The sequence below is a fragment of the Copadichromis virginalis genome, linkage group LG22, assembly GCF_057382275.1.
Source record: "Copadichromis virginalis isolate Kocher_CV1m ecotype Utaka linkage group LG22, C_Virginalis_male_GT1.1, whole genome shotgun sequence".
Classification (NCBI taxonomy): Eukaryota; Metazoa; Chordata; class Actinopteri; order Cichliformes; family Cichlidae; genus Copadichromis; species Copadichromis virginalis.
In genome coordinates this window covers 32,845,019-32,869,152 of record NC_140638.1, presented here as the reverse complement: position 1 = coordinate 32,869,152, position 24,134 = coordinate 32,845,019, and the positions used below count along the sequence as shown (strand labels likewise).

Here is a 24,134-nt window from a genome sequence, read left to right as displayed (position 1 = left end):
TAATGTTCCAGCTGTATGTGGGTTTGTTGGTAGAACGGGAATAAAAGTAATGTTAAACTGGAGTTAGTTTTCACGTAACAGTTAATCAACTTTAAGACTAAGTGACACTTGCTGGTTGATGAAGAATTCTTAATTTTTGTGTAATTTTAGACAAATTTTGGTATAATCTTGGACCAAACAAAAATTATTTTATTTTACTTTTATGAGTTTGCCTGTTTGACATGGTGCACATTTACCATCATGCTTTTAGAAGATGGTGCTGTCCTGTGTGCATGCTAACACTAAAGGCCTCGGTATACCAGTTATGTTGGTTGTTTCATGCAGTGTGCACTAGGGGACATTGCTTACCTAGCGCACTGGTTGGTGGCTCGCGTTGGTTGGTAGCTAATGTTGGTTGGTAGCTAATGTTGGTTGGTCGCTTTGTCCACTAGGCAACATCACCTAACAGTCACTTATATTTATTCCTGTTTTTAAGGCCTTGGTCGCTGCTGCGATACAATAAGTGTCGTCACTAAGACAATACTGCCACATCAGCGCTGTTATAGGAGGAGAAGTCAAAGCCGGGAAAAAAACCCCATTGCCAAGTGGGGTTTTTTCACCAAGTATTTCCCATGTCTCATGTTTTCAAATTGTTGTAATAGCGCCCTCTGTATAATCTTTGACTATTAAAATGGCCGTAAAAACCAACATGATCATGCACTGGTGTCTTCAGCCCAGCTGCAGCAGCACAAAGTTTGCAGTTGGCTAACTGCTGTGCTAGAAATAAGTTGGAGACTAAAATGTTATCAAAACGGATACAAATAATAGAAAAGATTGATATTCTCCGAGTAGTAAATAAAAAATATGACATTATTATTTTATAATATTGTCAAGAGACTAGCAAACGGTTGCCTATTCATATATAACAGATAGTTAAATTATCATTTGTTTGAAATTTGTGTTGCTGCTCCAAGAATAATTGCAGTTGTTCAGTTCTCCGACTTCCTAGTAAGCTAGCCACCTTTGAATGCACTCTGGTGCTGAGTGCTTAGCAGTAACGATGAGCAGAGCTTTTTTTGTGGAAACCAGCTGCTGTACTGAATATGTCAACTGGGTAACCAAGATAAACATTAACAGATGAAACCACCGAAATATTGATTATGAGGCAAGACCAAGGTTAAAGTTTAGCAGTGGGCTAAAGTTTGCTTGCCTCAAAGTGAGCGAATCCCAGCTTAGTTTGGTGAAATATGGCATTGGTGCAACACGACAGACCTGGTTCCACTGTCCAACTCCTGCAGAATGAGCCCTTTGTTTCTCAGCTTGGATTTTCTCCTTTCCAACCCTCCAGTAACCTAAAGAATTTGGCTAAAGAGCTTCATGGAGGTCTATAAATAGAGTGCTAAGCAAACAACAATAACAAGTTTGGGCTTTGTTGTGTGACAGGCCTAAAAGCACTGGATTGATGGTATGATGTCTTGCTGGGACCCATGGAATGATGGAGGTGATGTAGTCTCCGCTGTCTTTTTTTTCTCTTAGTGGAGGGACAAAAATCCTGCTCACCCAAACTGTGGGACTGCTGAGCCCCTGCTGAGCTGACATTAAGTTAGACTGGTTCACGTTAGCTTCCAGGAAAGAGTTTTGCCCCAGTAAGGCTGCAGTGAATAGTGAATTGAATCCCCATCGAAAAACAACATTCCTCCACCCTGCATGTAGCAGAGAAAAACCAAAGTTTGATAGTTTGATGGAGAGAAGTGGGTTACAACATTGCTCTGTTTGTGTTGGTCTGTGTGTATGTTGCTCATGTAAAGCTTGCCAGTTGTCATGAAACAGCATGGCACACATGGAGTCTCTGCGCGGCAATGACTTTATGCTCAGTGTTTAGAGATAAGGAGCAAATAAGCCCCTTTTCTTTGTACTTACATAACACTATACATAATGGTGGTCATGTTTGGGAATTTGGGCAGCAAAGTCTTATGTGTGTTCCTGTGTCTCGCACTCTTACTGAGAGCGTTGGACCTGTGCCAGGGAGGTCTCAGATTAAACGGGCGGCGACCCTTGCTTTCCCTTTTTTTCTTATGGATGTATTTGTAAATGTGCACACACATGCTCTCCACAGACCAAGAGACCACTGTCCACAGTCTCAAAGCTCTGATGAGTTATGACTTTAACTGCTAAGAGCGGAAAGAATGAAGCGTTTAACCTCTGCTTCTCTCCTTCAGCGTCAGCATTGATACCATTTGTTCCTAAACATGTCTGTTCTGCCTGACAGTTTGTGTCTCTATATTCTCAGACGTCAGGTAAGTGGTTATGTGCGAGCATGGTGACGGGCACGCTCAGTTGTGTTTGTGCTTTCGAGGAAGCGCAGCCTTTAAAGCACTTTGTTGAAGTGCCTTGATGTCAGTGCTTTGGGCAATGGAGTGAAAGGGGAGCTCGCTATTTATGAAGGCGATGTCAAGAGAAGTTACAGGATGTCTGTCCAAAAGCAACCCCAGTATGTCAAGCTGATGGAAACTGTAGAGCCACAGCATTCGTTCAGTGAGATATAGCTTTAATGCTCCAAAACCCAGGACAAGAAATCACTCAAATCTTGGAAAACTGCTCTTCAATATTTAATGCTAGTTTCTGGCCCAGAGACATTCTGGAAATCAGCGTAATGCGACAGCGAGACGGAGAACAAAGCATCGTTTTGAGAAAAAGAATGTGCAGCCAACACCGCTACCTCCAACGTAGCAAATCTTTCAAAGATGGTTTTAGCACAGATTTTTGTTAATGCATATAGAAGTATTTTGGCTAAGTCGGATGAGACTGTATGCTTTGTCAAAGATACAAAAGCTTCCCATCAGTAGACCGGAAGTATTTATAGTGGCACCATTAAGAAATTATAATTTTCTGTTAAGAACTAAAGTCAACTTCTAGTCTTAGGCTCTGGATCCACACACAGAAATTGCAGGTATTGCCCCACAAAAAAACAAAAAGATGTGCTTCTACTGCACATAAAACAAAGATGAACATTGTCCACAGTGGCTTCAGTGTTTACTTCCATATTACACAGTGCTGTGTTGTTGTGGTTGCTTTGGGCAAGCCAGTCATTTTAGGGTCATGATGAGAGTTACAGTGCTGTGAATAAGCATCTGACGCCATTCATTTCTTTATATTTTGCTTCCAATGAGACAGATTTTCTTTTAATATGTTAAAAAGGTTTTGAGCAGTTCTCTAGGCTTTCAAAGTTTTCTTTGGACATTGGCTGCTTTTTCATTAATTTTCATTCCATTTCAGATTATTTTATATGTGTCATTCAAACATAAAAAGGTATCTCACTCAGACAACGTAGCAGCTGTTCACCAAAATCTCATCAGAAATGATTTTGGTGGCTATCAGTGGGGAGAAAAGTTATGTGTTAAACACGGTGGAGGCACAGTAATGAATTGGGGGCTGCATTTAGGTCAGCTGTGTTGAGGATGTTAGCCAACTTAGTGCAATTATAAACGCAGAAAGGTAATATGCAAAACCATCTGTCAGCAGCTTTATTTTTCAAAAAGACAATGATCCCAAACACACTGCTAATGTAGTAAAAGCATACCGGGATAGAAAAACACACACACAGAGGACCAGTATCAGTCATGGACTAGCCCAAATCTCAACATTACTGAAGCAGTGTCGGCTCATCTGGACAGAAAACAGAACAAAAGGCAGGCAAGATCTAAAGGAAAGATTTAAATGTCCTTCATGAAGAACTATTCCTGAAGACTAGTTAAAGAAGACAAGAAAGCTTCCCTAAGAGGGTTCAGACTGTGTTGAAGAAGGAAAGCAGTTACACCAAGACTTTTGCACAGTACTGTATTAATAACCTTTGGTCCTCCGTGCCCCCTGATCAGACTTATGCTTGCCCATAAATGCAAAGCCACAATGCTAAAAAGGCTCTGTAACTGTAATAAACTTCTATGGAAAAATACTAAGATGAACATTCAAAGTAATTCAGTGTAAATGAGATTTGTTAAACGATGCTGTGTGTTGTGAAACAGAAAACACACGACTGCAGGAATGGCTCACAAGCCGTAAAACTACAAGAAGAAAGCCTCCCTTCATGTACTGTGCCACTCAGTATGCCCTTAAGACTAGTTATATGAAGAATGCTGTTTTGTTTGCTATAACTATTGTGCAAAACAGTCCACATCTGGTAAATGATTTTAGCAGGAAATCAGTGCCTCTTTCTAAGAAACAGGTTCATGTCTTTCAAAATTGGCTTTTTCTACTCATATAACCACCCAGGTGACGGCTGATGTAGCATCACTACTCGATTTAGAGTTCCAGGTGAGTTTTTTATGGGGAATGTGGCCATTAAAGCTGACCCTTTTACTGCAAGAGCGCTGCAAAGGAAAGGGTAATTTTCCCTACGTTTGCTTGTAGCTATATGTTAACACTGCTGCTACTGATAGCTCTTTAAAGACCTGGAACATCGTCCTGCCTCCAATTCCAAACAGTGTATACCCTTGTGCCTGGGAAAGCCCAGACTCTGAACAGTGCCGAGAGAAGATTGATTAGTATGATTGCAGTGAGTAAATCACTTGATCACTTGATATCATCAGATTAAAAACATTCACTTATAAATTCTCTGCGTACTTTTTCCAGCTTTTCATTTTAGCTTTAGGTATCAGGTTTTGCTGTTTATGGAGATATTCTGTCTTTATAGGTGTGGTGATAAAGTTTTTCCATCTGACTTAAAGGAGTAGCATCCCTGATTTGCTTTTGTGTTCAGGGTTTGGTGTGAAAATTAAGATTAGGTCCATTAAAAGGGGTTACAGCTAGCACTTAGCTTAGCACAAACACTGAGCACTGGATTAAAGAGGTGGTCTGGCTGAAAACTTACCTACCGGTGTATTTAAAGGATATTAAATAATATTTTCATAATGTTTTCTTAAGATATATATAAAAATTGAGGTGGATATCCACATAATCATGGAAGGTTTTACTCTCGTTGTGCTAACGTAGCCTAGCTTACCACTAGACTATTTGTTTTGGAAGGTTTTAAAGAAAGAGCCACAAGTAGATCTGCTAGTAGTTAAGATGCAAATAAAAGGTCATCTCAGTTAATTTGGTAAAAGTCTCACTTTCTGTAGATTTGGAGTAATGCCTGGTGTTGTGCAGTATGTATGTATTTGATATATATGTGTGTATATATTTATGGGTGTTTAGCAGCTTGTAAGTTATTGTGCCTCAGTCTTAGCTATAGCCTGGCCTGCAGACTTTCTCTTTCAGCCCATAGGCCCTGCAGCCAAGTTGCCTTCCTTGGAAAGCTTTTGGCTGATGCTGCTTCTCAGAGCTATAAATCTTACTCTGGGCATTTATGGATGTTTTCGAAGCACCGAGGGGAGCTGCGAGTGTGTGTGTATGTGCATGCATGTGGACTGAGACCTCTGGCCACGAGCAGTTCCTGGAAGCAACGCTTCCGCGTTCTTCTTTTTCCTGGAAAAGAGAAGATTGAAAATTTCATTGGCTTTTTTCCCTCTCTTTCTCCTCTGCAGCTTTCTTGCCTTGAGGCTGCTTCAAATTAGACAATGTGTGAAGAACTTGGCAGGATGTGTGCGTGTATCTTCAGACGTGTGAAATTGTATAAGTGGGCTGGGACTGGTGGGTTTTTTTGGGTGGATTTTTTTTCTTCTAAAAATTATTGAATTGATTGATAATCTTTTTTTTCATGAAATACATCAAGGTTTAGTTAATTAGTGAGTTTCACAAGTTTAAAATAAAGCTCAGTATACCTGATACAGGGAGAGAGTGTGCATAAAGGAAAGGTCAGAGGGGTCAGAAAGCCAAAGTGACAAAGTGTCACCGGGCTCTGAATGCCTGACTTGGCATTCCTCGACAGCCGAGGCCTGAACCCACCCTTTGCCCGACCATTTGAACTCTGTGAAAATGACACGCTGTCTTCCCGTTTTACTAAAATATCTGACATCTTAAACACATTGCATGAGGCTTTTTTTAACCACGTGCTCAAAATTGTTCTTTTTTTAAATGTTTTTTTATGTCCTTTACTTTTTTTTTGGGACAGGAAAGGATGGACCGCACTTCCACTCGCAGGCCTGACGAGCTTATTGTTCCTGGCTTTCAGCGCTCAGCCAGTCAGAATTTGCCACATCACCATGGTAACTCTTCTCTCTTCTCCTTCTTGAACCTATGTTGGATTTATTAAAAAAAATTGGAACATTTAGGTTGGATTATAATAACTGGTTATTACCATTGGTCTTTTCTGGTATGTCCTGAGTGATTAATGAAATCCTTCCATCTAGGGCTGAACGATTATGGAAAATAATCTAATTGCGATTTTTTGCCCCAATATTGCGATTGCGATGCGATATGCGATTATTTTTTAAGGTCTTTGTCTTCTGTATTATTAAACAAAGACAAGCAATACATCATATAGTATGGCCAATACTATATTACATTAATTTTAAACTGTTCTTTCCTGGAAGACAGACCTCTGTTATGATGACATGAGGTGATGCATGAATTGATGACTGACATTTTTATTTAACTTCTTCAATCACAACAGTATATTTGAACATACACAATAGTTTATTTTTAGCTTACAAACATCTGAGCATAAAGTGGTGACAAGGAACCCTGGTGTAAACATTAAAATGAAAGTCAGTACAATGTGCAGATTGCAGAAATATACATAAAAAAAATCAGTGGCTTTACCACACTCAGTTTTTCGACATCTGTGAACTACTAGACAGTCATTCAATTAAAAAATAATATTAAATAAATAAAACTAATAAATAAAAAATACACACAGCTTACTGATCTCTGCAGTCAGTAACATTACACATAAAGTGCAAACATAATAGCAATTGTATAAACACACACACACACACGCCTTTAAAATTTAAAGGCGTGAAATTGGACGGTCTAGCCTTCTGATTAGCTAATCAGAAGGCTAGTTCTGATTAGCGTCACCGCTGTCTCGGTGGAGTTTAATAAACTCGGCCGTCTGCTTCTTGCTATCTAAAATATAACCAGACACTGGTGTAAATTCTCGACTGTCTCATACTTCTGTTTAATAAGTTTTCTGTTTGACGTTTAGTCAGCTGTGTGAAAACCAAGGAGGAACCCACCCGGGGGATTAATAAAGTTTTATTTTATCTAATCTAATAACTTTAATCTCAGCCAAACCGATTTACTCACGAACAAACAAAACACTGAAAAAAGCCCAACAATAACATTTTTAGGTTGTCTAAGTGACTTATATATTACGTTTAACCCGAGCAGCGAAACTCCGCGGTGATCTGAAAATGATGTGCCGGGAGTTGTGCCGTTCTCGGCCGCATCAGTAACCCTCGAGCTCCCGGCTAGCTGTCGAGCTGGTGGGTAGCAGACGCCTCTGAAAACGTCGAAGCACTTTTGCAAATATGGGATATCTTGATAAACCGAGCAGATATTTGATGTTTACACAACTACTTTCTCGCCTGAAAATATGTTAAAAGTTTATTTTGTGACCCAGAAAGATTAGCATGAGTAATTTTAAAACTTAGTAGCGGCCGCCATTGCTGGAAACTGGAGTTTGGCTGGGATATGGTAGTAATTTGGACCCCTCCCTCTACCGCTGCTCGGCACTATTTTGAACTCTTCCCTTCCCCACAGTGCCTCAGTATTAAATCTGCCCCCATTATATTTCCAGAATTTCATTCACACTTCCAGGAAAATCTTGGGAATTCTTGGCTAGTGGTTATCCTGTGGATTAGCTTTTTTTTTTCTTTTGGTTTGGTGATTTATTGGACTGGCTTCACTTCTGCTGCTTGTTGGTCATGCTCGTGTATTGTAAACATGGTTTCACAATAAGTGAATGGGTGCTTACATAGGTCTATAGGTCAAACAGTTCAGGGCAGAAGGGAGTTCATAGAAAGTAAGCCATAGGTCTGTGGGTCAGGGTTGTAGATAGTAGGAGGTCAGCAGGTTCATACTCTATTCAGGCAGTGACGCCACTGGAGTGATCAGCCGTTTGCCACTATCACACACTAGACAGTAAAACAGCACTTCCAGAATCTTTTCTTGCTGTTAGTGATAGCTTGTAAAGTGTAACTGCTACAACTAAATATGGGGTCAAGATCATGCAAATGTAAATGCATTGGCACAATAGACGCAAGAATCTCTCAGTCTGTGCACAACTTTTTATAGTAACTCAACAAACCAACAAGGAACAAGTCTCCACAAGGAACCATTGAAATGATGCTTCTAGTTTCTGGAGCTTTTCTCTGTTTTGTTTTTTAAGTTAAACATTTACCAAGTTGAATTCTCAAGTACAACAATAAAAATAAAGCAAAACTAGCCTGCAAAAATTTATGGACATGGCCAATAATCAGTATATGCATCCATTTCCCAAACCCAGCTGATAACATGCAGATAAATAGTCAGCCCCTCAGTTATGTAATATATGATCATATATTTTGTACACAAAATAATAGACTGTTCAAACAAATTGGTTTGTTTACACAGGGTGAACCTGTTCTAAACAGTGAAAAGTACACAGTGCCTATTCTGGTATTCTATGGCAAATCAATCAAGCTCCTCGGTGCTGGGCAGTGAGCACAGGGTCCACTAGGATTCTCAGGTCACCCTCATGAAGTCAGTTTCTGGTTGTTTGGTCAGAGACAGTCACACCAGTGACCTGCTGGAGGTCATTCTGTAGCTCTCGCAGTGCTTATCCTGTTCCTCCTTCCAAAAAGAAACAGATAGCAGTCCTCCTGATAGTTTAAGGGCCTTTGACGGCCCTGTCCACTTCTCCCAGAGTAACTGCTTGTCTCCTGGAATCTCCTCCATGCTCTTGAGACTGTACTCGGAGATACAGCAAACTTCTGGCAATGGTACGTGTTGATGTGCCATTTTGGACAAGCTGGGCTACCTGTGCATCCTCTCTACGCTCCACGTATCGCCTCATGCTACCAGTAATGACGCTGACCGTAGCTAAATACAAAACTACTGAAAACCAGCCAGAAAAGATGTGGAGGGAAAAAATGTCAGTGGCCTCCACCTGTAAAACTATTCCTGATTTAAAACCACTGAAACTGATTAACGACTCCCTCTGCCACTTGACTGACCGAATCAGTGTCCCAGAAGTTTAACTAATTTGATGCTATACATATAAAAATGTTTCTTTGTATTTTCAGCAGTGTACTTACCTCTCTTGATATCTGTCTATATAATTCACAGGGCTCTATGTAGTACTAGAAAAACTAAGTACATGATTTAGAAGCTTGCAGAAGCACCTTTAGTAGTAATAACTTAATAATCATTTTCCGTAAGACTTGCTAGAGACTATCAGTCTCTTACATTATCATTCCAACTTTGCATCAATTCACTGAGGTTTGCAGGCATTCGTTTGTGCACAGTTCTCTTGAGGTCCCACCACTATTCTGCTGTAGGTTCCAGTTTCCAGCCAGCTTTAGCTGACAGTCAGATAGCCTCACATTTGTCACTAGAATACTTTGGTATAAAGAGGATGTGTCCAGGTCTGTAGGTGCCAAACAAACCCAAATCATCACACTTCCACTACCGTGCTTGACAGTTTGGTATGAGGTATTTGTGCTGTATGCTCTCTATCCGGTGTTATTCCAAATATGGTTCTAGAAGTCGTGGTTTGTTCAGATGAAAGCATGCAAACGCAAGCTGTGCTGCCATGTTCTCTTTAGAGAGAAGAGGTTTTCTCCTGGAATCCCTTCCAAATAAATTATACTTGTTTAGTCTTCCTCTAATTGTACTTTAATCATAAAATTTAACATTTAACATGCCAAATGAAGTCTAGCACCAAATCACAACAACAGTCGCCTCAAGGCGTTTTATATTGTAAGGTAGAGCCTACAATAATACATACAGAGAAAAACCCAACAATCAATGAGCAACTATGAGCAAGCACTTTGGCGACAGTGGGAAGAAAAAACTCCCTTTTAACAGGAAGAAACCAGGCTCAGGGAGGGGCGGGGCCATCTGCTGTAAACCAGCTGAGGAGAGAGAAGGAAGACAGGATAAAGACATGCTGTGGAAGAGAGCCAGAGATTAATAACAAGTACGATTTAATGCAGAGAGGTCTGTTAACTGAAAAGGAAAAACTCAGTGCATCATGGGAGTCCCCCAGTAGCCTACGCCTATTGCAGCATAACTAAGGGAGGATTCAGGGTAGGGCTGCTCGATTATGGCAAAAATGATAATCACGATTATTTTCACTGAAATTGAGATCTCGATTATTTGACGATATTTATTTAACAATAACAATGTGTTGAATAATGACTTTAAAGATTGTCAAAAAATAATCTAAAATAGTGTGCAAATACTGATAACAGTGCAAATGTTTGCAATATAAAAAATAAATGAAAAATGTAAACATCTATGTTTAGTGAACTTTGCAGTGTTGCTCTGTGGTGCAGCTACGACACCGTAGCAAAGTTTACACACTATGTCTATTTGATCCATGTCTGACTCCGCGAACCCATAATGTTTCCACACCACTGAAGTTTTTTTACCTCTCTTTTCAACCAACGGCAGTCACTCTCCTCTCCAAATAACTTCTGCTTAGCTTTCCGAGCTTCCTTCGGGTCCTCTTAATCAGCGGTCCCCAACCCCCAGGCCTCGGATCGGTACCGGTCCGTGAGTCGTTTGGTAATTCAGGGTCACCTGGTCCAGCCCTAACTATATGCTTTAGCAAAAAGGAAAGTTTTAAGCCTAATCTTAAAAGTAGCGATGGTGATTAATGGGGAATGATGTTCAGTAATCAGGTTAGCAACACTTGGCTGCTACTTCCCCTCTTTTCCTTGGGGGCAGTAGGGATGTACTTAGTTTATTAAAGGACTGTATATAGTTTATCTGATAAAATGTTGTGCAGGACAACACTTCACTTCACTGAAAAGGCAAGAGTCAAAGTCACCCATCTCCAGTTTCATTCTGGCTTTGGTTGGTAGCTGAACCTTACCTCAGCCTCACTGATGGATGTGCTGTATTTTTAGATCATGACTGGCTCAGATTACATGCCCTTCATTTATGCTAGATGTGGGGTTTTTTTCTTACAATCTGATGACATGTTGTCATCTGCATGTAAGCCCACCAATTAACAGTAGATTTAATATTTTGTTCATAATTTTATCTGATTTATGTGCTGTCCTCCGGTCCTGCAGCTGAGTAATAAGCAGATTTCTGCAGATAGCTTGAGGCTTTCACAGCAGTAACACTCATTGTCACGATAGAAAATCATTCATTTTATGCACCTGTAGTTACACACTAAAGTAACTTTGAGAGTGTTTGTGCCTCCAACAATGCAAAATGTAAATGCACTGACAACATAAATCCTTTTCAAATAAAAAACAGCAGCAGCAAGAAAAACCTACTGAGAAAGTACCAACGCAAAAAGGATGCTAAATATAACCCCTGTGTTTTTGTTGCATAAAAAGAACTCCGTTGCGCTTTGCCCTTGAAAATCTGAACATTCAGCTCTCTTCGCTGACCTCTAGACTGCTGTCAGAGATCGATGATTGCAGGTTGTCGTGGCCAGGGACAGAGAGCACTCATTCAGTATATTTTGGGATCTTACAGGACTGAACTGGCCACGTTTGTATGGTAGGTTTTGTCATCAGATGCTAGCCAGACGGCTGGAGCGAGTCATCTACATTCCAAGTTATAGTTAGCGGAGGAGACGGAGAAGACATTTTCATTCTATATGTCCTCTGGGTTCCCTGTCCATAGCCAGCAGCGCCGTGTGGGCCAAGCCACAGGGGGAGGGGGAGGAATGCCAATGATACCATCATTATCCTCTTAAAGTGGCACTGGGATACTTTTTTTTTGTAAAAGTTCTCTTTTAGCAGCAAGAACAAAACCTTTCAAACTCACAATAATTAGGATGATGAAGAATCTTCCTGTGAGCAACTTTAAATATTATTGCAAGTGTTGTTTGCCATTGCATTGATGCACATTAGCAGTTGAGAGAAAAATAGACTAAATGTTAAGTTTTAGCATCCTACCAAACGTACAACACTGTGCAAAAGTCTTGAGCCACCCTCATTTCTTTGTATTTTGCTAGTAAAATGGGAAGTAGCTGCAGCCATTTAGAGAAACGCATGTAAACAGATGGAAATACAGCATATAAGATGAAAACAGAGTTTGTACATTTCTTAGCTTTAAAGTCAATATTTGTTATTACTACGTTTATTCTTCAACAAAGGCTGAACTCTCTTGTAATTTCTTTAAGTAGTCTTCTGGAATAGTTCTTCAGACTTCTTGAAGGACTTCCAAAGCTCTTTTTTGGATGTTGGCTGCCTTTTGTTCTGTTTTCTGTCTAGATGAACCCACACTGCTTCAGTAATGTTGTGGTTTAGGCTTGTGAGACCAACCTATGGGTTGATACATTGGTATTGTGTGTTTTTCTATCCAAGTGTGCATTTACTGCACTGGCAGTGAAGGCTTTGCTAATCAGACAAAAAAAATCTGTGTCGAGATCTGATGGTACTTTTCTGTGTTCATCGTTTCATCATCGTGTTGCATTCAATATAAAATGTCGCCCCAAACCATGACAGAGCCTCCACTATGTTTCATAGATGGATATGAACACTCACCGTTTGTTATACCTCAGACTTTTCTCCCCATTTTGCTTCCCAAGCAATGGTTTCTTTAAAGCCATCCGTCCACTGAGACCATTTCTGATGAGGCTCCAGGGAATAATAAATGAATTAACTGAAGGGCCAGATGTATCTGTCAGGTCTTGGCTGGACTTGTCCTGCTTCTTAAGGACGCAACTTTTACTAAAAATCACAAAGTAGCATAACTTTTATTATGCTATGGAAGGAAAAACACAGGCATTAGTAATGAGACGAATGACAACACCTCTCGCTTTTACAGATCATGAGTCCACATTATGTTACATCTTTATATAACAGCCATGACTGTCTCTCCTCCTGCGTGGTCTTGTTCTTTTCCTAGAACATCTTTTGCACACACAGCCCCCACCCCACCCAAGCAACCATGTCCCACTCATGAACCCCAGCATCACATGACCCAATGTCCCAGACTGTGCTCTGTGTTTGTGTGTGCGCGTGACATGCATAACTCCTTATAACCTAAGATGAGCGACTCCTGTTGTTTTTGGTGCAGCAGCTTTTCCCCCCTGCTCTCACTGTGGATGTTCACAGTGTTTGTGTACATTCGGTGCACTGCTGCGTTTCCTTTTAAATTTCTCCTCTTTAATTAGATGCACATGTACATCAGCACTGCAGAGTGCACATACATTCCTGTGTGTCTGTTTTGATGTCCTACTTTGTCCCAGTCATTTGGCCACCATGTGTCATGAAAAGGCCTGGTTAACGTTCCCAGAGTGCTGTAATTTCGTCTGAGAGGAATGTCAAGAATTCTGTGTGTGGTGTTGGGGTGGGACTCACGGAGGACCAAAGGCCTTTAGACACACATACACACACATAGCGAAACACATTGAGACCACAGTTGTGAGGACGTTTAACAGAGCTTATGTAAAAGTTGATTCACTAGAGAGATTTCTCTCCCGCTAGCAGGCTTTTCCCCCACAAGCTGACAGTGCACATTTACTTTTTAGAAAGTTAAGAGTAGAAAAATCTATTGCTGCGAGGTTGGAAAACTGTTAGTAATGACTGCCATACACAGGATTATCTCCATCTGTCCCCAGAGGGCATTTCATTTTGCATTATAGAGTGCTGCAAGAAGTGAACCAATTCATCATCAGATAGCACCACATGAACAGCATCAAAGCCTTGAGGGAAGCCCAAAGTGGGGCTTGCAAATCCGGGCCTGGCTTTAGCTAATTAATAACAGTTTACGGTAAAAGATCGGCATCGACATCTGACCTGCACGACCAGGGGCCCATTCACTCTGGTTTGCTTTGGTTAGTCGTTTGGTCTGTGGGCGAGTGCTGGTTCGAAACTGCTGCTGGCTGCCAGGAAGGCTTGTCAGCCCCTTGAATGACAGTTTACACACAGTTAGGCCAAAGGCAAGCCAGGGAGGTGGTGTACTACACAGGAATTGAATGAAATCCAAGCCAAAGAGGAATCCAACACAAGGAAGAATGATACTTCACATCAGGGCTGTGCTTTCTCTCACTCTCTCTGTCTGCTGCCATGCTTGATAATTCAGGGCCGTGATGTTTTTCTGGCAATATTTTTATTGCTTAAATTGCTGCTCTATCAAAGTGCCATTGAGGTTTCAGTGTCATTGTCTCAGTATGTACTGTAGACATGATACAAAGGTTATGAGCTGTTTGCTCAAAGTAAAACTAGTGCCCAGTCTGTGTTTAATTGCAGACATAGATAAAGAAAAGGTTCACTGACACAATTGTCTCTCTAATCAGACTTTATTGGTTCCTCTTTTTTTTCTTTCTTTTTTTTACATCTTATAATGAGTCTTTTATTTCAACTGCTGAGCCTGCCAAGGCGGGAAAACTGTGTAGATAGGTGTGGGAACATGTTTTAATAGGGTTAGTTGGGCATGTGAGTTGAAAGTATAAGTTGGCAATTCTCGTCCTCCGGAAGCATTCTTGCATCGGGATTCTGTTTGATGAAACTTCTAACTCCTTGGCTACCTTTCCTCTTGCTGGTAAAAGTTTACCTGAGGTACTCGGCAGGGATGCCTCCAGAATTTTTTCATAGTGGTGGCCAGAGATGGGCAGTAACGCGTAATCCGATTACTTTTTTCAAGTAACGAGTAAAGTAAGGGATTACTATTGCAAAAACGGTAATTAGATTACCGTTACTTTCCCGTAGGAACGCTGCGTTACTGCGTTACTAAAACCGTGATTTTTTTTTTGCGAGAATGTCTCATGACAGTGACGTAAGCGAGTGCGCTGTTAGTGACAACAGCTGTGTGCAGATCAACAATCCACATATCGATTGTGGGAGAGAGTATGAGCGTGCAGCGTTTAAAGCGTGGAAGTACTGACCTTACTTTGAGTTTGACTCCATAAAAAGTGACAAAAACATTAGTGTCCGCTGTGCGTGGGAAGAAAACTTCTTTTTACAGCGAAAAAAACCCCTAAACTTCCAACAAGCACCGAGTAGCTACGACGTAATGGGAAACTCACAGAGAAACTCGCGGATTCTTCAACTGACCGCGGCACACCTGCACCAGGGTAACCCTCCGCCTACCCTGCTCCTGCTTTACAGGTGAAAATAGAGCAACAGGACCGCTGAGTCTTTGACTTTATTTATTTTCTGCTGTGTTTTACTTGCATCTATTTGAAAGACTGAGTGTAAACACAAAAAATATTTTATTTTATGTGCTGGAATGTGCAGAAAATAGGTTTAAATGTTAAACTAATTTATTCAAGTCAGAGAATGTTGCATATAATTAAATTTTTGCTTGATGCATAAAGTTAAAAGATTAAAACTGATAAAACAAGTTAAAAAAAAGAGACTTTTCCATTTGATTACATTTTGTATGATGGATTATGCAGAAAATGTAGAATTGGGCTGAAAGATCTATCGCTTTATCACCTCTTCAGGTTGTAAATCGTGTTTTAAAAAAGTAACTAAGTAACTAAGTAATTACTTTCTTTTGAAAATAAGTAATCAGTAAAGTAACGGGATTACTTTTTTGGGGAAGTAATCAGTAATTAGTTACTGATTACTTTTTCAAGTAACTTGACCAACACTGGTGGTGACCATATGAGGGCCACTAAAAATATTAGGATGGCAGAATTTCCAGTTTTATTATGCTGTTGTCAAATATAGGTTAAAAATAAAAGAAATATGGCAAAAAAAAAAAAATAAAATAAAAATGTTTGTAATAGAATGTGAAAAATAACTTTTTTAAATTTCTATTTTAGGTTGTAGTCCTGCCACCCAGCAGGGGGCGCTGCAGCATTGTCACCCTTTCTTTTCTTTACTGTCCTGCTTGTGATTCCACAGCTGTGTTTTCTTCATCACTAACGTTGGTTGCTGTAGTGTTAAACTACACTGGGATGATTTTGATGACTGTCAGCTGCTTGTAGATGCAATGCATCACTGTCACTCATTTCATTCTCCCTTTGCTCATCCCGCTGTCCACCTGCATCCGCAGATGATGACGTGGATCTGGAGCAGCTGGTGAATGACATGAACTCCTCTATGGAGAGTGTGTACTCCACACAGACAGACACGGCGGTTCTTCTAAACAACGGCCACGCCCCTCACCACCACCATCAGGTGCACTCTTCCTACCTGGGACACAGCCGTCGCCACACCCCAGCCCTGCCCTCTTCTTCCCCCTCCAGAGAAAGGCTGAGACACTCTCAACCCATGCACATCAAAGCTGTCAGGTAAATGCTCATAACCTGGGCCTCTACATTGATCGCACTGGTTTATGTTCAAGATAAAGATAAAAAGATCGCTCTGCTACACCTGCAGAAATAAAGATATGAATAAAAGATAACGTAGCACTGCCAGCAAAAGAACACTCTGCTATTATATATCTGTCTGTCTGTGCCATTCTTGTAAACATGCTATCTCAGGAACACCTTGGACGAGTGATGACGTTTCATATCCCAAAGGTCAAAGGTCAGCTTCACCGTGAAATCAGTTTTCTGCAGAAACCTTTTTTTTTCTGGCCACTATTAAAGGCCATGATCAGGAACAGAAGGGGAGCGTGTGACCATGAATTAACTTCTGGTAACTCTGTAGTTGCAGTGATATTATATATTGCTTTTTTGTGTTGCCACATTTAAGATGTGTGTTGAACTTCTCTGTGGGTTTAATCAGAATCAGCTTTCCTGGCCACAGCATGTGTATACATACAAGAAAAGTGACTGCTTCTAATCACTGTCAGTGAACCTACGCACTAATGAAATAGAAGTTCAACAAAATAAGTCATAAATTAAAAAAACAAAACATCAACAACATAGACATCAAAGGTCTGAAGCGCAAACATCATCCACCGTCCTTACACCCTCAACTGAGATGATGAGCATTTCTCATTTTCGGGATCTAAACTGCAGTCTGACTGCTTGTCCCACACAGTTTGCTCATGTTTTTACAAATCTGGCAGGTGCACCATGTGATCAGGCAACCGATCTGTCTCCAGTGTTCCCTCACTCTATTTCAGTTCCATCTCACCAGACCTTCAGATAGAGTAGACTCAATAAACACTTACACAGATTAACTGCACTCATACAGCGTGTTATTTCATTCACTTTAAGCCCTTTGGCACCCTCACATTGCCAGTTAACCTAAGATTCTTGTCTTTGGAATATGGGAGAAACATCCCGGCTGACCAGGACATTCATACCCAGAACCTGCTTGCTGTGAGGAGACAGTGCTGACCACTGCACCGCTGTGTTAAACAAGAGAGTGCGATACTCTGTAAAAATCATATTTATTGCGTTCTCCAGCGTTTTAATGTTACTGTAACTGTATTTTGGGGTCGTCAGGGTATCTGCTTCCACAATTTCCAAAGAGTGGGACATAAATATGTACAAACCTAGAAATATTACAAATGTAATAGTTAGAAGCCGACAGATGATGAGAGGTTTAATGTAATTGACCGACGTTGACGTTAATAACAGCCGATAAGTTAAAATTACACACGTAAAGAAGAGACGACACCCTTCAACCATGTTACGAGTGTTGATGTTGCATATTTTACTCACCAGAGGGCACTGCAGTTTCCTTTTTGGCCACATGGCACAAACAAAAATGAGCTGATCCAAGCAGAGTCAGAGTAAACAAGGTTATAAATGAGTACACATAACAAATGTGTCTATTGAAAGAGATTAAAGGACTAGCATTAGCTAAAGGTAGTCACTTGCTTACATTAATCCCTGCCTGTCCAAGGTGCTTTGCAACCCACCCCCATCCCAGATCCTTCAGTTCAAGCTGTTTTTGCTTTTTCTGACCATCTCCATTGTTATTGTCAGCAGCTCTTGCAGTTCTTGCTACTGCTCTCTCTTCCTCAGGCTTTCGAGGCAAGTGGACAGCGGGGTAGGTCAGGCCGATGCAATGGAAACTCTACTGTATATAAATTACTGCAGATCTAATAAAGAGGCCCGACAGAGCTATAAGTCTATGCAATTTAATATTTTAACCATCTTCATGCAGAATAAAGGTTATAATGTGTTGAACATACTTGCACAATGAGTGTAAAGCAAGCTTGGAAACACAACAATTTAAAAGAAACGTGCAATAATTGGCAGCAAGTCTGAGCATTTGCGCATGATAAAGTTATTTTAAAGAGAAATGCTTGTTGTTTATTTAGACAGAAGTGGATTAATATCTAGGCCAGAGGCCGTCCAGTGGTCAGTGAGCACCGACTGTCTTCTTGCCCTTTTCCTCCACTGTTGACTCTGAACTTTAACAGAATATCCTGTTTGAAAGTGTCATTATTCAGAGTGACACTGAACAGAGTGAGCCTGGGACAGCTTCTGCTAATCTGTGTGAATAAATTACAGTAGCTAGAATTTAAACTTTTTAAAAAGTTTAGTGGTCCAGTCAGAGTTCAGATTAACTTTTAAGCTGAAACCATGTTGATTTGTATTCCTTATTATACCCAAATGACACCCATAATCATGTGTATATATATCCTCCAGTGTTAGTCTCTCACTGGTAACCTGAGGCAGTGTCATGAATGTGTGTCTCCCTCTGCAGGAACCTGCAGGAAGAGCACCAGCTGCGTCCAGCCTCGCTGCCAGCCATCCCCAACCCTTTCCCTGAGCTCTGCAGCCTAACTGGATCCCCTATTCTGAGCCCCATACAGACCTCTGACAACTATGTAAGTTCACCTACACACACGCCACGTGCACCAGCACGCAATCACTGAGAATGGTACAGCTGATTTGGTAGAGGCACAAGTGGTCAAGGGATTGGCTACATTTTTGTTGCCCATGTTAATTAGATCTTGCATTTGTGTTAGTGTGTGTTTTCAAACCAGCTGACTGGCCTGTTATGTGCGGGTCAGAGCAGCATGTGTTGACTTTGGCTGCGCACATCCTTTATCCATTACACAACAACTCAGCCGGGGTTATCTGGCAGTACATGTGTGTTATTGTGGAATCATCATCAATCATATTTACACACGCATGCAGACATGTGACGGACATGTTTTGCTGTGGAAGAACGAGGTGAGCCGCGTCTCCAGGATGCTGCGGACAGAGTGCAGACTTCCCGTGGCAGAGCCAGGAATACGGCTGGGAACATCTGCAGGTCGGATCTCTCTGAACCTTCTGAATCCGTCTGCTGGCTCCGGCAAGACAGGCGCCCTTTTCCGGTTCACACGCTTCAACCTCGGCTCCTAGCGTCACTTCGAGAGAGTCTCTGTGTGTGTGTGTGTGTGTGTGTGTGTGTGTGTGTGTCACAGCCTTGCCCTTCCTTCCCCCTGCTGAGCCTCCTGTCCCAGGAATGTTCCATCCTCCTCAAAGATGTTTTCAGGATGCCCACCCTGAACAATAAAAGTTATTTTAGATGCTTATTCACTCGCTCGCTTTCTTTACATACAAACGCACACTTTTTTTGTGTGTTGTTAACGCAGTTATACACACACAGGTGGCATTATTCAGTTCACACACGCACAGAGACATGTGATAAGCCAAAGCATTATTTTTGCATTTCGTTGACATCAACTCACAAGGTCTGGAGTCAGAGAGCAAGTTTGCAGTTTGTACAAAGGATCTTTTGTGTGCGCGGTCGAGTCTGTGAGAGCTGACTAAACATTGCTTCATTTCTCTTTCCCAGATCATCTTCATTTCGTCCACAGTTCTTGTTCGTTCAGCGAGCCAAATAACCAGCCAGTAGCAGTTACGTTTCTATTTTTCTCTTATCTCACGCGGCTTTAACTTGTGTTTTCTGTCCAGTTATTCATACAGATAATGGCTGAGGCTTGGCAAAGGAGAAGAGGAGGTGGCTGTGAGACTGATAAATGTGTGGCTGAGGGTGATGGGGATCATGGGAACTGGACACCACCCATGTAAAGAAACATCTCCACTGATTGTCAGCAATGATTCATTAATAAATAACTGGGATGGCTGTGTCAGGCGGGTGGATGGCCATGGAGTTTAGCCAGCCAACTTCTTGACTTTGGCTTTTACCTCTTTGGTTTGGGGTCTCATAGCTGGTGCTTGCAAAAAAGTCCAGAATTATTTTTTTAAGCAATTTTAATCATGTTTTCAATCGTAGGAGTCTAAGCAATAGATATAGTTCAGTTTTCAAGAGGTTTACAGCAGCAGCCTTCTGACAACATGTTCAATCCTCCCAACCAGCTATTTGGTTTAACTCCACTCTTAACGCTTGTTGTAAATACTTTTTGGAAACTGGCGCCATCGAAGGACTATTCCTTGCTAAACTGCTAAAGCCCCATTCATGCAGGCTTAGAGACCTGCCTGAATGGGTGTTTGCTGGCTGTTGTCAGTGTGAAACTGGTTACAGAGAGGTGTCCTACACAGAAACCGTCCTTCTGCTAGCAAACAAATTAATCACAAGGAAGTTTTGGGTGTGACTAATAACCAGCAACCACACACCAGCTGGTCAGGAAATACACATTTTTTTCTAATTACTGCATATTACCAGGTTAGTCTCCAAACCATAATCGACTGAGGTCCTAATCAACCAATCATCAAAGTGCTAAAGTTTTATGGACAAAATTGAAATCCCTGAAAGAGAAATGCAGGAAAACTGATATTATATCAAGTCCAGTCACGGGTCTCAGTCAAGCAACTCCACAGCCACACGTGGCTCGTTTGCTCACCTCCATGCTACCTGGCTTTGAGAAAAAGAGATTACAAATGTGATGAATATAAAAATGGGGGGAAAAAACTTATTTTTATTCATGATTCTTCAAAATAATTAATCAGTTGTTAAAGAAAAAATAATAATTTTAATATAGTTCTAATATCTGTGTCATAGCTTGCGTGTGTCATCTGACACCATAAACCTCAGTTGTGCGTCTAGCATGTAGGTAAACACATGAGGACTAGTCAGGATTCCAAAATCTTATTTGAAACTGACTAACAAGTTCTAGCGGTATGTCTGTGAAGGTTCTCAGAGCGGCTTTTGGTGTAGCCTTTTGGTGTAGCCTGTAGATCCTTTTTTGTTTTGGGTGTTGACCTTCTAGAACATATAATTAATAATAATCTTTGTGTAAACTTAACTAGGGCTTAAGTAATCATTTGAGCAGTTTAGTTTAAATTTGTCAGTACTTGATTAAGTACAGACAAATATGACTTTGGCTCATTACTAAATACCTGCAAAAGTCATGTAACTTGCTGTTACTTGTAACCAGCGTGCTTCATACTGATCATAATGCCGATAAACAAACTGGTGAATGCGTTAATCCTTATTTTTCTAAATGTCTGTGTTAGCTTTGTTGCTGAGCACAGTAGAGAGGGCAAGGCTGATGTTAGCATTTAGCTCCAAGCACTGCCGTTCCTGAGTACACTCTCACAGAGCTGCAGGCATGTCTGTGGGCTGCTTATTTACTAATTTGTTGACTGTGTAAGATCTTCCTAAACCAGCCTCCTATTGATTGGGCTGCTTTGGGGCATGCCTTTTGAAACATTGTACACTTTAATGGATTCTAATGCTCTAAAATGAGCTTTTTCTAAATCAAATTAAGTAAAACGTCCACTGATCAAATTCCTTAAATTCAGCAAATTTAGGGTTAGACTGTCTACAGCATGGCCTTTCAGGCTTTCACTGTATCTAAGATAACAGAAAGTTAGCGAGTTTAAATTTTACTGGCGCTGGAGCAAATATGTGCATTGATGTGTGCAGATCAGGTGAATTTAATTAAGCCTGAGGAGTGCTGAGTATGACTTACACAACAATGCAGATGGGACCGTCACACATGCGTGCGTTGGTCTGCAGACATACTTGCATTGTATTTGCATTGGCAAAGGTTTATCGGAGGATCTCGCTCCCTCCAGCTGTAGAGTTGGAATCTGGACATTCTTCACTGAGCTTCGGTTTTTCTCAAAGCGATATGCTGCTCACATTGTGAGCCAAGTAGAGCAGTGTCCTCGTAGAATCATAAGCAGGCTGGAAATATAAAAAACTAACATGATGCTGCATCTCCATCAGATTTGTGAAACTTTCTTTCAGTGGTCTGATTCTGCTCAATAGTGGACTGGATAATGGCCATTTCCCACGCATGTTGTTGCCGTATTACACCATAGAGTTCAGTCATGTTCCCCTGGCTTTCACAAGGATTTGGTCAGGTTTTGTCTGTCATTGCTGGGCAAATGAGTTTGCTTTGGCACCGCGACCATGGCTGCAATGCAACTTGTGCTTTTATTTGTGGCCAGAGAGAGCATTACGAACATCAGTGACAGCAGGGAGCCCCGGTAGTTATAGAGACCAATCTCTCAGCCTCAACCAAAGCACCGAAGCCCCATGTGTTGGCTAACCTCCATTCTTTTGAAGTAGTTAGTGAGCAAGACACCGAACCCTTTTCAGTGACCTTGACCTCTGACCTCTTCTGGAAAGATTTAAGAGAAAAGAGGGTTTTAATTTAAAAAAAGGATGTGAAAAACCCCTTTTTCTCATGGTTTGTTGTTCAGCACATGGTTTCATTATTGAAATGTTTGATGCTTGCAAAATATTTCAAAGGTTAAAGCTGATTATGTACAAAGAGGAATCATACTTGGCTGCGGTCTACGGTCTTTAGCTGTGCCAGCGGCAGGACTCTAGGGATGATTTTTCAGCAGTGTTGCCACCACTTCGGTCCAGACTCAGAAATCAAAACAACTTCTCAGAGGGTGAAATCTGATGGCTTTGTATCTCTGCGTTGGCTTAATTTAGTCATTTAAGATTAGACCATCCTAAAATAAGAGTTACTTATTGGGGCATAGCAAATTAAACACACTGTAATGGCTAGTTTTGGCGAGTCCTTAATTGAAACATTAAACAAGAATTTAAGGATTCAGATTCTGTTACTGATATCACTTATTGATTCCTTATTGATTCTCACTGGGTTCTCATTGGCTTTGAGAGTCACCACCATTGATAAACAGCATATCAAAGACATTACATTCATGCAGATTTATTGATTGCATTGTGGTCAAATCTTTGTGCATGTTGGAGGTATTTCCCCTCTTCGTTGTGATCATTTTGTGGTCGTTACTCAAAAAAAGTAATTATTACCCCGAACACTTTTCTTAGAAGTAATGCATTACATTACTTGCTATAATACTTGTTACATTACTTTCATGTTACTTTGTAAAATAGCTGAAACACAATGTCTTAGAACTACCATTTAACAGTTTAAACCTGAGGCTAGAGTCCTACACACCAACACAAATCCCTATTCTAATGAGAACACACGTGGTCTTTCTCTTAGTATTACATATGAACACAAAGCCAACAACACAAAAAGACTTCAAAGTGATCTCCACAGTGATTTCACTTTGAACAGGTAGAAACAGAGGCTGCAGCCTGACTGCTCAGGCTGTGGCTGCTGGGCCGGGGTCGGCGTTGACTCGGCGTGTTAACGTCACTCTTGGTTCTTGGCTAGCTTAGCGTTAGCAAAAAAGCTGAAGTTGTGTTAGCAACATAATGCATTTGTGTCTGTCCTGGATGCACTTCGCTCTTTACCATCACTCTCCATAACGCTGTAGACTGCGCCGCTGTCACCTCAGATGTACGAACTGAAATCAGCTGATTGTAGCGTGAGGGCAAGTAGAACTGATTAGTGGGATCGATAGGCAAGCAGACTAACAATTCCCCTAGCAACTCCAAGGAATTGAACTACTGGGAACCAGTTCAGGCTAACCCAAGAACTGGTTCTTGAGTCCCATCCTACTGTGGCGTTGTCCTTGAGCAAATGTCTGCAAACATCAATGAACTAAAGCAAATCTGTAAAGAAGCGTGGACCAAAATTCCTCCACAGCAATGTGAAGATAAAGATAAGAGAAAAGGTCATATAAAAAACAATCACTTGTGGCTAAAGGTGGTTCTAAAACCTGCTGAATCATTTTTCACAGGACTGTGAGTACAACATGTAAGTATTCACTGGTACACACAAGTTTTGAAAACATTTATTAAATAAATAATGCAAAATATTGTTGTGAGCAGCTATTTAATAGCTGTTCTGTATGCAGCCGTTATTCTTATACATAAGTGTTAAAAGCAGATTCATGTGGTGATCTGTAGCTGTGTTATTAAAAACTAATTTAAGACTAAAGCCCTGAGTCATTCAGT

At 40.9% G+C, this 24,134-nt stretch overlaps 1 protein-coding gene across 3 annotated transcripts in view; it reads left to right on the top strand.

Moving 5' to 3' along the window:
* The window catches only part of LOC146683698 (growth factor receptor-bound protein 10-like), a 73,105-nt gene that overhangs the window by 26,608 nt on the left and 22,363 nt on the right, over positions 1 to 24,134 (top strand). For 2 of the 3 annotated variants that reach the window (XM_085447124.1, XM_085447123.1), the window contains exons 3-5: positions 6,029 to 6,122; positions 16,036 to 16,273; positions 18,594 to 18,717. In XM_085447124.1, the coding sequence (XP_085303250.1) occupies positions 6,029 to 6,122; positions 16,036 to 16,273; positions 18,594 to 18,717 (456 nt within the window). The remainder of the gene's footprint in view (positions 1 to 6,028; positions 6,123 to 16,035; positions 16,274 to 18,593; positions 18,718 to 24,134) is intronic. The other variant, XM_085447125.1, reaches the window with a different exon arrangement.